This window comes from Gallinula chloropus (genome assembly GCF_964237585.1).
Source record: "Gallinula chloropus genome assembly, chromosome: 3".
In the NCBI taxonomy this organism is placed as follows: Eukaryota; Metazoa; Chordata; class Aves; order Gruiformes; family Rallidae; genus Gallinula; species Gallinula chloropus.
Genome location: NC_140087.1, coordinates 34,089,372 through 34,103,692, shown reverse-complemented (window position 1 = coordinate 34,103,692; position 14,321 = coordinate 34,089,372). Strand labels below are relative to the sequence as shown.

The window sequence follows — 14,321 nt, the reverse complement described above, 5'->3', positions numbered from 1 at the left end:
TACTGATTTTTGGAAGTGTTTTGAAGAGATTGCATTTTGGTATTTCTAATTTATTGTTTTCCCTGCTGGCGTTGAGTTTACTAATGGCTTGTGTCATTGCTCTGCTTGCAGAACATAAAAGATATTTTGGATAAACTTGGGGATCAAATTGCGGTCATACATGAGAAGCAGCCTGATGTAATATTAGAAGCATCAGGACCTGAGGCAATACAAATAGGAGATGCTCTAACCCAGTTGAATGCGGAATGGGATAGAATTAACAGAATGTACAATGATCGTAAGGGGTAAGTCAAGGATGTTTGTTTTCTGTGACCACATGGTAAACTATTTTATGTGCTTGAATATAAGTTTTTTACAAATGTACCTTTATGATGAAGATAAAGATTTTGGGAGTAATCAGGTTTAATATGTTACTATAACAACATAATTGCCAGAATTATTAAATGTTGAAACGGTTAACATGCAAATTGTAGTTTGTCTGCTTTTATGAAGCAGATTGTTTGTACTCAATAGAATATAAGATTTTGTTTATAAAACATAATTTTTTTTGTGAAGGTATTGCAAAGCAAAGTTATAGAATAAAAATTTTGCATAGGACTGGCACTGTTCAACATCTTTGTCAGTGATGTGGACAGTGAGATAGAGTGCACACCCTCAGCAAGTTTGCTGATGCTGTGTGATGAGGTTGACACACTGGAGGGAAGGGATGCCATCCAAAGGGACCTTGACAGGCTGAAGAGAAGGTCACATGTGAACTCCATGAAGCTCAATAAGGCCAAGTGCAAGGTTCTGCGGGTGAGTTGGTGCAATCCCAAGCACAGATACAGGCTGGGCAGAAAGTGGATTGAGGGCAGCCCTGAGAAGAAGGACTTGGGGGTGCTGATTGATGACAAACTCATCATGAACTGGCAGTGTGCACTAACAGCTCAGAAGGCCAACAGTGTCCTGGGCTGCATCAAGAACAGCATGACCAGCAGTTGAGGGACATGATTCTGCCCCTCTACTCTGATGAGACCTCACCTGGAGTACTGCATCCAGCTCTGGGATCCCCAGTACAGGAAAGGCATGGAGTTCTTGGAACAAGTCCAGAGGAAGGCCATGAGGATGGTCGGGGGCTGGAGCACCTCTCCTGTGAAGACAGGCTGAGAAAGTTGGCCTTGTTCTGCCCATAGAGAAGAGGGGTTAGAGGAGACCTAATTAGGGCCATCCAATACTTAAAGGGCTCCTATAGGAAAGCGGTAGAGGGTCTCTTCAGGGATTCTAGTGATAGGAGGGAATGGCTTCAAGCTGAAAGAAGGTAGGTTTAGATTAGGTGTTAGGAAGAAATTCTTTACTATGAGGGTAGTGAGGCACTGGAGCAGGCTGTCCAGAGAGGTTGTAGATGCCTCCTCCCTGCAAGTGTTTAAGGCCAGGTTAGATGGGGCTTTGGGTAACCTGATCTGCCCATGAAAATGGGGTAGATGATCTCTGAAGTCCCTTTCAACCCAAAGCATTCTATGATTCTATGACATCGTTTAATAAAGAATTCAAGGCTGCTTTTGAAAGAGGGGAGGGAAGGAATTTGAAAGGATAGGTTCTTATACAGAATGTATAATAGTTGCCAACAATTTTTGTAAATAACTGAACATGAGAGATGAACATGTCAGAAAATTTTGTTGTTGAGAGAACAACATATTGACATTGCTTAAGAAATATTTATTTCCAATTTTCTTTTTGTAATTTCACTTATGCAAAAAAGTAGGGGGGGAGGGGAACTTTACACTTAAGCTGTAATTTCCCCCTGCCCCTTACAGAAGATGCTCCAAGCTGAAAACACCTTATCTGAAGCATTTTAAATGTTTAGAAACAAACTCGACACCATTGACTCAAACTTGTAAAAGTGTTTCAGAAACGTATTTTAAATTGGAATTGGTGAAAATATGAAAATGTGTTCAGGAAGTTACCACTAAGTTGGATGTGTACTCATACTGCAAACAGCAGTAGACACTACACTGAGATCGCTGCTATGCAAAAAAACCCCAATCCTTAATGACTGAAAATGATTTTATGAAACTTTAAATGCAGTGGCTCGTACTGTAGAGTTAATTTGCTTTTCTAATATTTGCTTTTTAATGCTGATATAAGGTAGCAGTTAATGCAGAAGCTCTGTAGAGCGTAAAATGATATCTGGTCATGTTCCCTGGCTTTGTAGAACCAGAAATCTGCTATCAAACACATTTGGTAGTGCATTTTGAAGAGAAGTTTTTTTGAAGTGTATTACATAAGCTGATGTCTTCAACCCTTTCTTGGAGCATAGGTGTATGTGTAGGAATCTAAAAATTGATTTGTAGTATTGCCTAAGCAGAGACTTCACTGATCTAAGGGCCTGGAATTGCTGGAAGTATCAAGATTTCTTTTAACTCAGCAGACATCCTTCTCTGACTGTTTTTTGATTTGAAAACAAATAGTGATGCCAACTGGGTACCAGCTCTTGTGCTCTTTTTGGCTGCCTGTGGCCACCTGCCATATTTGGAGACATTTGCTCCAGAATCTGATGCACATTTGTACTTCTATGCCCACAGCCATTTTCTTACCTTCATAGGTATGAAGCTCTAGTTATGTCTCTTCCCCCACGGCCTCCGTAACTTGAGAAGCTTTAAGTAACATTATGCTTTTATACTTGTAAACATAATTTCATTTTCTACTTGAATATCATTTTATTAAGTAGCTAGAGTAAACTGGACACCTAGTCTACCCATCAAAAAAGTATAAGGGCAAGTTCAACGTTTATGATGAGCTGACAAAATGCAGCACATTATCTCCTCTGTTGGTTCACCGAATGCAAATTAATCTTGAACTTCATAAAGTTTGCAATACTCTGCATCTTAATGAGAATAATATTGGGCGTGATTTTCATACAAAAGGGACTTCTGGACTAGCAATTAAAGCTAAGATAGTATGTAGCTTCCTCACTTTTTTACATGCTACAGTTTTAGTAGAAGGCTATGTTTTGGTTAATAAAGACAACATTAGCATCAATATTTAAATACTGTGTTTTGACATTAGTATTTTATACCCTTTCTGTTACTAAGAAGGATTTTTAACCAAGCTCATTCTTGCTTTTCCCAGTGTTGCCAGTATAAGCAAGAAGGTTAGAAGATTCCTTAATAATCTCGGGCTGGGTGGAGTGGGTGGAGATTTGGACGGAATTAGTAGAAACAGCATCTGAAGTCTGTGGCAAAAGACTGATTTAGTTTTCAGAGGTGGTAATGATTTTATGATTGAGTGCCGGTAAAGTAGGTAAAATCTTTTATAAAAGCTCTGATGTAGCTGAGCACAAGTTGAATTAAACTAGGAAAGCTTTTAAGTGTTTAACTAAATCCCGATGACTTCAGTTTGACTTGAACATATGTGTATACTAAATTGTGTGTGTTTTGTGTATATGTACAGCCTGAATTCTTTGTTGAGCTATTTTTAATGATGTTGGTTTGCTAGTTCTGCTCGTTCTGCCACAGATTTTCAACCAGTACTTGAAGTATTGGTAATTTGGGAACAAGCTGTGATTCAAAAACAAGTGGATTCATGTGGAGGAGGCAAGGAGTAGCCAAGTCTTGGTGCTGTAGTGACAAGACTTTGGTACTTAGATCGTTCAGCTGAGGCAGTCTGTAGTGAAATAGCAGTATGCGCATCTGGATCAAAACTGGAGTGAAATTTTGTCTCGTTGCTCAAAATACTGCTGAAACTGTAGGCTCACAACAGGAATGGCAGGGGAGAATGCTTTGAGATACAAAGCTTTAACCTCTTCAGTTTTAAAATTGTGGATTCCAAAAAAGTTGCACGTTCAGATCTCCTCCAGAAACTTTGATTTTGGGGGAATCCAAGAAAATATTCTTTTCAATTGTTTTAATTGCTTAGAATATCTTTTTTCTTTGAATGTGGAACAAGATGCTATTGTGAGACAAGATGTTCAGTTAGACTAAAATGTACCTGAGAACTAACAGGAGAATGAGATTTGGGATCAGTCTACAGGTCAGTCTAGTGTATTGAATTGAGATTTACACAGGAAACTGAGACAGTATGGGTCGGGAAAATTTAAGAGATTTTTAAGGCTTTCTTCTTTATTAGAGTTGTCCCACTTGGAGAATGTTAATAACAAAAAAGCCCCATATGTGCCACGAAATACGGATATCTTGATAAAAATGAGATAAAACTTTGATGAAAATAATGTCACTAGGAACTCTGGGATTGCTGAATTTAATTAGTGAAGAAAATAGATGCAACGGCAGGTCTTTAAATTTAGTTTCGGGTATCTTTGATGTTAAGCTGCTAATTTCAGATTGCATCTGAAATGCAATATATGTGGTAACCCTGGAGTCTTTGCTGTTGGAATTGTTCAAGACAAAAATAATGGACTGCAGATGAAATCTTTCCTCTGTCACATTAGAGGGTCCTCTGATGAGCAGGAGACCTGGCTTCCCATGTCTTCAAAAATGACTGGTTTTATTAGTTTAGAATGGGATATTATCCAGTCTGCTGGCACTGATGTAGATTTCATGTTTGTTTCAAGACCTGTGTCCCTTGAGACATCAGTCCCTTTGCTTTATGACATGAACATAGAGTTAGCAATCAACAAATAGAAAGCAAACTGCTTGCTCTATGCCTTTCTGACATGGTTTTCTTATTTAATGTTCACAGGCTGCTTTTGTTACTTTGCTAGCATAGTAAAACTCTCATTTTAGTTAAAAACAACCTTCTGACTGTGATAATTCAGCCTGTTCCATGCTGGAAAATGTTGCCCTTCAAGTTAAGCTACACATTAGTTTGAGGCTGCAAAGATGGTAATAATAATGAAATGCCTGTTAAATTATTGTGTGATTAAATTGTAGAAGACCTACTTATGCTGGCCCACTGGTAATACAATCAGTTCTATATAATCAAAATCACCTTCACTTATTAAATTCTAGGCACCAGCACCCCATGATTTATGAATAAAGAAAAAAAAAATCTAAGCAATTAATCACATTTCATGTTCCACACTTGTATCTGAACTGGTTTATAATAAAGGAAAAAAAGGCTTCTGCGGACCCATTTAGTGCAGCTAATCAATCTTTATTATTTAAGTGATAGAAACAAAAGTTTGCGTAGGACTGCCCTTTTTTCCTTCAGCTGGAAGTTAATGACAGCCTGTGTTGTTGGATTTTACCAGCTGCTACTATGTCAGGAAGGCTTCAGCACCAGGGCTTTGCTGACCAGGCTATACACCAGGATTTCTGTTCCTCAAGGAAAGTTTCTAATCCCCATGGCAGGAATCACAGCCTATTCACCAAAAAAGTTAGGATAATTTGTCAATGCTTTCTTTTCAAACAGTTGCTTTGACAGAGCAATTGAGGTGTGGAGGCAGTTCCACTGTGATCTCAATGACCTCTCCCACTGGATAACAGAAGCTGAAGTGTTACTAGCCGATGCCCGTGGTCCAGATGGCAGCCTGGAGTTGCAGACAGCTAGGCTGCATCAGCAGGTATGTATGATTTGTGCAGGAAGTCTAAAATCCTGGGTTTCTGTGTAGACAAACAGATTTTAAATAAAGCTGCACAATTACACTTTAAAAAGTGGTAATTCTTAATGTTTCTTCGCAGTTTAAGTGGATTCTTGGGGAAGAGCTCAACTCCTGCTTACAATATGGGGCTTTATGATCACTCACTATACATGGGTTTGAGATAATTTGATAATTCAAATGTTGCCATAATTTTTGCTGTTTTCTAGGTTTCTTTACAGCTTTAAAAATATGTTAATCGGTTAAGAAATACAGTTTATTTTTTCACTTTAAAAAAAAAAAACCAGAACCCAAAGATGGTCAGTTATAACTTAGCAAATTATTTTGTTGAACTAATGACTTTTGCAAGATCCTGCCTCGAATGACAAAAATCTAGAAAAAGTGAAGATTCCAATAACATGTCTTAGGTTTCATTGTTTCAGCGTACAGTTCTGGAATTTAATTCCCTTGACGTCTCTCTAGATCATCATTATATCATCATTTTATCGTTCTTGTTGTTTGGAGTTTTCTTCTTGGACATTTTCATTCTCTTTCTTGAATTATCTTATAGCTGATCTAGTTGCAAAGAAATGCTTGCTAACAATGTAATTTTTTTTTTTTAGTGATTAGGGATATTTGAAGGTTCAATCCTGGTGTCTTCTGACTTCCTTTAGTTTCATGGATTTTTTTGTGATATCTGGGGGTGACAGCAGCACTGCCACAATTATCCTAGCAAAAATACTGTCAGGCTACAGACATAGCCATGGGCACAGGTTATGAAAGGAAATGGTTAAAAAAAAGTCATGCCATCTGTTAGCACTACTAGAAAATGCTGGCCATCAAGAGGGAAGGAATCGAATGTGAGTGTGGATTCTAGTACTGGTGGTTTAAATTAATTCCTGTGGCCCTAAGTAGTATTCAGCACCTTATTCTGTGTCATTTTTATGGCACTCATTATAAAATTGAACTAGATTCAACAACAGACTCTTAATAGCTTTAATCGACAGCATCTGATTTTAACTAAGATGGCTTTAAGTGCCTGTTTCAGTAAAATAATATGCACCCAGGATTCATCCTGCGTATGATGAGCCACAGATCAAAGTCACTTTAGGTCAGTAATAAAATTCTATGTGGCTTTTATGTTTCTGACAGGAACTTGAAGAGGGGGTCAGCAGCCATCAGACCAGTGTTTCAGCGTTGAACAGAACTGGGGAAGGGATCATACAGAAACTGTCTGCTACAGACGGGAGCTTCCTGCAAGAGAAGCTGGTGGGACTGAATAGGCGCTGGAAAGCAATCACCGCCGAGGTCATGGATAGACAACAGAGGTAATAAGTTAATCAGAAATTTGGATGGCTGACCAGATGTGATGAGAAGAATCTCATTTAGAAGACTCTGGGAGAGATAGTGCATTCTATTACACACTGTCATTAATCTGAATTTTCCTGCCATTCAGACCTCTGTGTTTTGAACTGTCTTGTAGAACCCATTTCTCATAAATGCACCTGCAATTGACTGCTTAGTGAGTCTGTGGTTAATGCAACCCACCAAACGACAAACACAAAACTTCTTTTCTTACAATTTTCCTTCATTTTTAAAATAATTTCATTGCTAAACCAGACTTTTTTTAGGAAGGAATACTCAGCTACTTTCTCTGGCTGAAGCTGAACTGTTAAGTACGATCCTTGATTTTCATTCTTGCATTGTCAAAGACACACTAATTGAAACACTTGTATTGTTCTTGAATTTCTGCAGTAGTGTAAAGCAAGAACTTTAGGTCTGTGTTTGCAACAATTTAATCTATCTGACTAGATATTTTCTGAACAAAATGAAAATCTGTTTTGAAGTAACCTTAAATTTCCTCCAATTACCAAAGTTGTTCAAGATAAATATACAAATTTACAATTTATCTGGGACTATAAGTTCACCTCTCTAAAAAATGCGCAAGGATAAATCCTTGGAATTAATAGTTATTTTTGAAAGCTATTGATATATTTTTTTATCATCTTCTGTGTAATAACATTTTTCTTAATTATTTAGTTTGAGAAGCTCCATTTAAGCTTTGTGTGATTTAGGGAATTTTTCCCTTAGAGGCTGTAGGGGTGTCTCTAGTACTTTCACTAGCAGTGGCCTTATGGTGGCTTACAATGATTAGAACTGAAGGTGTTATTACTGTCACTTACATTTAATGTTTTCTGGACTTTCAAAAGTCTGTGATGTGACTTTGGTACTGAAGTTCATCTATTTTTTAAGGTGGCAGTATTAATCTGGAAGTATATTGCACTTCAATGATGAGGATAGGATCCCTGGAATACCAAGAGGAATCCTTTGAAATGCTCTAACCACTGAAAACCACATGACTGTCCTAGCAGAAGCAGCGTAGGACTGACATGCTGTGTTCAATGCAGAAACACATGTGGGTTTTTTGTTTTCATTTTTTAAGGCTAAAAGGAGAGAATCAGCAGCTGATAGAGTACAGAAAGAGGCTTGAAGAGCTACGTTGCTGGTTGGAAAGTGTAGAAAATGCTCTGGACGCAAGATTTACGTTCAACCGTGAGGAAAACCTGCGAGAGTTACAGGCAAGATCGATTAGTGTGTGTATGTGTATGCACATGTATGTCTTGTGTGGTATCAGGACATGGCTTTCAGGAAGGGGAATTTTCATGTTGTAAATAGACAAAGAAATATGTTTGCGTGAAGCAGTTTCTGTAAGATTACCTACATAGGCAATATGCATCTTGTAATGAGGTTGGGTTGAGTTGATGACTGTGTTACCTAGACAGAAAATGTATTGGAATATGAGAAATATATGTTCTAGTGATAAAATTGAGTAAGTGGAATTTTATTGGAGATGATGTCCCCTAGTCAACTTTATAGTTGTAAAAATTTAAGAAAAATGTAATGGTAAGCACCATTGTCCTACTTACTGGGGAGCTTTAATACTTCTATATGTGTAAAAGTTTGTTCAACTTTCTTTTTAAACTACAAGGGTTTTGGTCATATCAAGTAACTTGGGGACATATGTATGGGGGTATTATTCCTCCTTGTTTTGTATCTAGCTCTGACAGCAAAATATCTTTGGTTTGTAGGATGTGAGAAAAATGTTTCTGGAACCCTAAAACAATGGAATGTGTAATCAATCCCACAAACCTACTTGCTCATTTGAAAAAAAAAAAAAAAGAGTAATTAAAAAACCCCACAACCTCTGTTGGACAAAATCAGATGGAAAGGCTTGAACATCCAACAAATGTGTATAAACAATGTAAAGTAGTTGTAGTTGTGATTGCCCAGAAATCATCTCATGTCAGCTGAGTCTTGGCTGTCTGTACACCATGAAAGTTTAATTTTTCTTGTCATGTACCGTAATTAGATGCCAGAAGTGAAAAGTAGGACTGAAATAAGATGTGAAGTTGTGTTGGTACCTTGGCTATTTGCAGTTTTTTGGTTTTGTGTTTTTTTTCCCCAGTTAGCAACAAATGTTGATATTTGAATAAATGTTTTAATAATGTCTAGATAAAGGCATCTTTTTTGTTTTCTATGCTCTTCAATATGTCTAAATAATGGAGTTAAAGGAAAGACTCCATCTACTGTGTTTGCCTATGTTCTCCCACCCATTTTCCTTAAGCGCGTATGCGTTTTACTTTAGTCTAAAACTCTTCTATCCTTTTTAGATCTTAAATGAAGAGATGGAAGTACAGGGAGACAAACTGGAATGGCTGAACAGAACAGAACCTGATGTGCTTTTGGATAAAAATGTCGATATTCAGGAAAAAGACAAACTTTCCGGTTGCCTGCAGTCCCTCAATGTGAGGTGGAATAAGGTACGTTTCTGCAGCATTGAGTACCTGAAGTTGAAATGCAGTGGCATGCTCGGAATGGCTCTTTTCCTTTCCATGTGCCCAAATCATGCCTACATCAAAACACTGGTTGTTGTTTTTCCATCAGAATGAGTTAATTTCATTAATTTAGGGTGTTTTTCTTAATTTTCCTTGTTTGCTCTCTTTTAAACAGCTGGATCAAAAATATTTCACTTTCTTGAGGCAAATGGTCATGTATTAATTTGAAACTGAGTCACAGTAAATCTTTGCTGTATAGGAAAGACAAATGTTTGCAGCAGTTAAGAATTTCTCATTAAGTTTTACAACAGATTTTCTTGTTTTCCTCTTATCAAGTGCATTTGGGATTCTCCTTGAGTATAACTGCTGTAAATAAAACTCTAGTGTTCAGTTTTATAGTCAAGCATTCAAGAAAAAAAGAACTCACTACTTGGAGTAGAACCAGTTTTGGTTTTTTTTCAAAAAGAGCCTGGACATGGGGCTTTTAGTTGTTCAGGGAAAGAAATAAAGTATCTAGTTTTATCTACTTGGCTATGAAAACAGGAATTTGATCCCCTCCCTGCATTTGTACAGTACTTTTCTATCACTCCCTTTTAAAAACTTTTGAAAAAGCAAAGTAGACAAATTTGTCTTCGCTATGGTACAGTTTAGTGGCAACTCTTTTCTTTTAAAATCAATTCCCTATTTCTCCACTTCCCTGTCATTGCTGACCACAAATCATGCTTTGCGTAGCCTTTCCTTTGAAGTGTACTCAAATAGCAAGTCACAGCTTTGATATCTAAGCAGTAAAAAAACCAATGTAAACAACCTGGCTACAAGAGCCCATTTATTTATGTCTAAGACTTAGGTAAGACACTAGAATATATTGAAATAACACTCTGAGTACCTCTTGACGTTTTAACTGTTTTTAAATGACACCTTGAAAAAAATTGAAACGCCCAAGGCATACCATTGTAGCAGGCATGGTGTGGAATATTCTGTCTTCTAAGAAGTGATTACTTTTTTTGCTGTTAATATATGTTGTCTTACTGTTTTTATTCCTCCCTGCTGGGCTGTAGGTGTTCAGAGAAGTGCCTGACAGAGTGAGAGAATTGGAGGCATTTGTTGGGCAGTCTCATCTTGTTACACAGACAAAGCCTTCTGGTGAGTGATCAGTCTTTCTGTTGTCATTCATTGTATTGATTTTAATCCTGGTTTTAGTCCAAAATTCATCCAAAAAGGAAAAACTTCCCTACGAACCTAGATAAGTGGAAATAAGAAATATTGTCCATTGCTGTACTTGGGGCTACCTAAATGTTACTGTGGGGAGAGAGAAGGAATGTTTAGTGAGAGAAAAGTCACTCTGCAGTTCAGCATTGGGGGGAATCCTTTGGGGTACCCCTGAGAGTTTGGAAATGGAGGAATCTGTTTTAGTAAAGCTTAGGCCTCCTCACCAGAAGCCAATGTACTAAGTACAGAATAAACACCAAAGCATCTATGTTTGTGACAGCCTGGTTTCCTGCGGATTTGTGCATTGTGGTCATGCCTTTTAGTAATTAAGATCCACTAGAAGCTTTCCCTACAGCTAATTATTTGTAACATATCTCCTGCATGCAGAATCTCTGCAGTCCTATAAATAAAAGCTGTTCTACATCTTTCGGCTCAGCAGGGACACAGATAGGTCTTTCTCATCTGCTGGATACTTATCTTCCTGAATCTTAGAGGGAAGCTGTCTAAATATGTCTTGTACCAGACACTGACACTGGCAGTCTTTTCAAGTTGTTGGAGGCAGAATAGCAGATACAGAGTGTAAACAAGATGCCCAGATCGCCTTTTTAGAAAATTACATAAAAAAGACCAACCTTGCCTGAAATAACTTGCAGCTTGAGCTTCAGTAAATTGTCTACATTTTTTTCAATTCAGCAGCAGGAAACAAAATCTAAAGGAGAAAAAGCAACTTTTGTTTAAAACTTTCAGAACCTTGATTGAGCTTGTTTTCCTTTCATACAAGGTGTTTGTTAAATAAAGCTCCTGTACTTTATTGCTTGAGGCAAGTGTGTAATATTCATTCTCCAGCTTGATTTAGCTTAGTGTTTACTTCCAACTAGAACACAGCCAAACACAGCTTCTGGAGTGAATCTTACTGTTCAGCTCATTCCTCACCTCTTTGTAGTGTCTGGTTTAAAAATAAAAAGGATGGGGCTGAACTATCGGGCACCTGCCCCTTCTTAGGACAGTTGTGTATTGTCGGGTCTGTGACGCATTGATTGCAGTAGCTTGACTTACTTGTGCTTAAGTGAACTCTGAGTCAGGAGAGTATAAAAGCAAGGAAGACAATTTTAGACGTTTGTCTTAAATAAAAGGATTGGTTTTGATGTTTAGTAAGGGCCAATTCCCTTTCCTGTCAAAGAGAGTTTGGGCTTATTTTGTTAGATTTACTGTCATTTTATCCCTTCAAATTTTCTTCTTGTACTTAGGCTGAATCATTTGCGTGAGTACTTGTCATGTGATGCAATAATTAATAGCCTTTAAAAAAAAAAAAAGGAAGAGGATTTTCTGACTACTTAGTTTCTGGTCTTTAAAATACCTCAAATCCAAATTTTGCAGTGCTTTCTCTGCAGATGTGGTTGCATATTTATGGGAATTACAAAACCCTCTAATTCCCACAATTGCTCATGAGGCCATGACTTTTTTTTCTTTAACAAAAATTCTGTTTCAGATGTCCAAAAGGTGGTGCTAGTATCTTCTTCATTGGAAATTCCTGTTCAGACTCAGCAGGCTTTCGAACTTTCTTCACCTGCTGATCTGGATAAAACTACAACTGAGCTGGCTGACTGGTTGGTATTGATTGATCAGATGCTCAAGTCAAACATAGTCACCGTGGGAAATGCTGAAGAGATCAATCGGACTATTGCACGAATGAAAGTATGTGTTTTTGTCAAGGCCAGTGGATTGGAAAGTTGGCTCACACTTCAATAGCTTGTGCATTCAGTAACAAAGTTACATGTGTTTAAGGAAAAAAAAAAAAAAGAAACTGCAGGAAATGCATAACTTGAAAATTATACTTTAAATGCTGTCTGATACCACACTCCTCTCCCCTCTACAATTTGCTTTTAATTCCGCTGTCCCCATGAGATCTACGCACTGATTTTTTTTTTTTAATATAGGCATATAGAGAATACCTCTTGAAAACATCATCTTTTTGAGAATTTATAGATAGTTTATGCTGTAGACTTTGGGTAAGCTCCATATTTGCCTGGGGGGTGACCTTTATGATTCGCTATCTAGGGGTATCTGATGAGTTGTGTTGTAGTTAGACTAAACTGATTTCTAGATACGTGCTAAAATGATTAAAAGTTGTAACATAAATGCTTATGATGTAAATGTTTGTTTCTGTTTATAGCTCATGCTATGTTGATCCATGACTAAGGGCAGTATTTTTGAGATATATGCTACCATTAAGGTTATTTTATTTGTCTTGCTACCAATTAACATGAGTAACTGCAGAGTAAAAGCTGCAGGCTAAACAAGTGCTAAACTGTTTTTGTGGGTGTCTAACCTAATCTGGAATTTGCAACAATAATGTTATGTACAGTAACTTTAGAAACAATTTATTTTAACTCCGTATTTCTTGTAATACAGACTTCTGGTATGGTGCCACAATGAAATAACTACAGTTTTTATACAGTCTATAGTCTGATTGCTCCTGCCTTTTCCTTCTCCATCTCTCCTCTTCATTTCTCCCTCCCCCCCAACTTCCCCTCCCCCCCACCCCCCCAAAAAAAAAAAGATATATGTATATATGGTAAGAGGAAAATAAGTTCTGTGAGACTGAAAAATAGATATTGGGAAAGACTGTGCAATGACTGTGATAACCATGTGGTTTGTATAGGTTAACTTTCGCTTCTGGATTTTCAGTAACTACTACTGAATACTTGTGCTTTTTAAAGTGGCGCTATAATACTGTGTGACAAATCAAGGGTTTACAACAGTGATGGGAAGAGCTATCGACATGTAGTGACATATACTTGCTTTGCTTCATCTACAAATAATCCAGATAATGTTAACTAAATTCTGCTTTTTGTATTTAAAAACTATGTCCTAATTTTCAACAGATAACAAAGGCAGATTTGGACCAACGGCACCCTCAGCTTGATTCTGTTTTTACATTGGCTCAGAATTTGAAAAATAAAACTTCCAGTTCAGATATTAGGACAGAGATCACAGAAAAATGTAAGTTTCTCCATTCTGTGTTTGCAAATACGTTTCCATGGCAGTAAAATGTTCTTATATCTTTCTCTTGAACTCTTGATTTTGAGCCTAGTTGTATTCCTTGAACAAGCTGAAAACTTAGCAGTTAAGTGGTTTTCAATCTAACAGTCTAATGAAAATTCCCAGAACAAGAATTGCCACTTGTTTTCTTGACTGGTCATTTTTTCAAGTATGAAGGTAAATATTTTTGCTGGGATTTCAAAATATCTTACAAAAAATTTGAGTTACTTGCTAGTCGAAGATCCAGGGCTGAGGATTTTTCATTTAGTGAGAAAAGGAACTGGTCATGTATCTTTATTTTTGTTGATCTGTGATTCACTGGACAGTTGGTGAAATGCATGAACTTATCAAATTAGGACAGTAACTTTGTGTAAGTACTTTTGAAATTGTTGACTGAGAATTGGTGGGGCTAATAGGTGTGTCTGTTTTGTTTGCTTTCTTACATTCATTTTTTTCCAAATAATCTGCTTTTTTAACGGTGTGTAAGCATTAAGTAAAAGGTATGATGCTATTCGCTTCTTTCCAGCTAATTTCCCCGAGACACTCTTTGCTGTTGTAGACTGTTGTCGCGTTGTCTTTTTAGCTCTTTGTTTATTAAAGGTTAAAGCTTGTTTATTGATCATCTAATGTAACTCTATTTATTGAGAGAGGAATGGGATACTTGAAGGAAATGGGGTGCAATCCATAATTTCTCTGTTCTGCTGTGTAATCTGCGTAACTCT

General features: G+C 37.3%; 1 protein-coding gene across 1 annotated transcript in view; it reads left to right on the top strand.

Moving 5' to 3' along the window:
• UTRN (utrophin) overlaps positions 1 to 14,321 on the top strand; it is a 380,556-nt gene that overhangs the window by 143,458 nt on the left and 222,777 nt on the right. The window contains exons 40-47 of the mRNA XM_084262364.1: positions 112 to 284; positions 5,347 to 5,497; positions 6,665 to 6,840; positions 7,956 to 8,091; positions 9,184 to 9,333; positions 10,407 to 10,491; positions 12,047 to 12,252; positions 13,443 to 13,560. Of these exons, the coding sequence (XP_084118490.1) occupies positions 112 to 284; positions 5,347 to 5,497; positions 6,665 to 6,840; positions 7,956 to 8,091; positions 9,184 to 9,333; positions 10,407 to 10,491; positions 12,047 to 12,252; positions 13,443 to 13,560 (1,195 nt within the window). The remainder of the gene's footprint in view (positions 1 to 111; positions 285 to 5,346; positions 5,498 to 6,664; positions 6,841 to 7,955; positions 8,092 to 9,183; positions 9,334 to 10,406; positions 10,492 to 12,046; positions 12,253 to 13,442; positions 13,561 to 14,321) is intronic.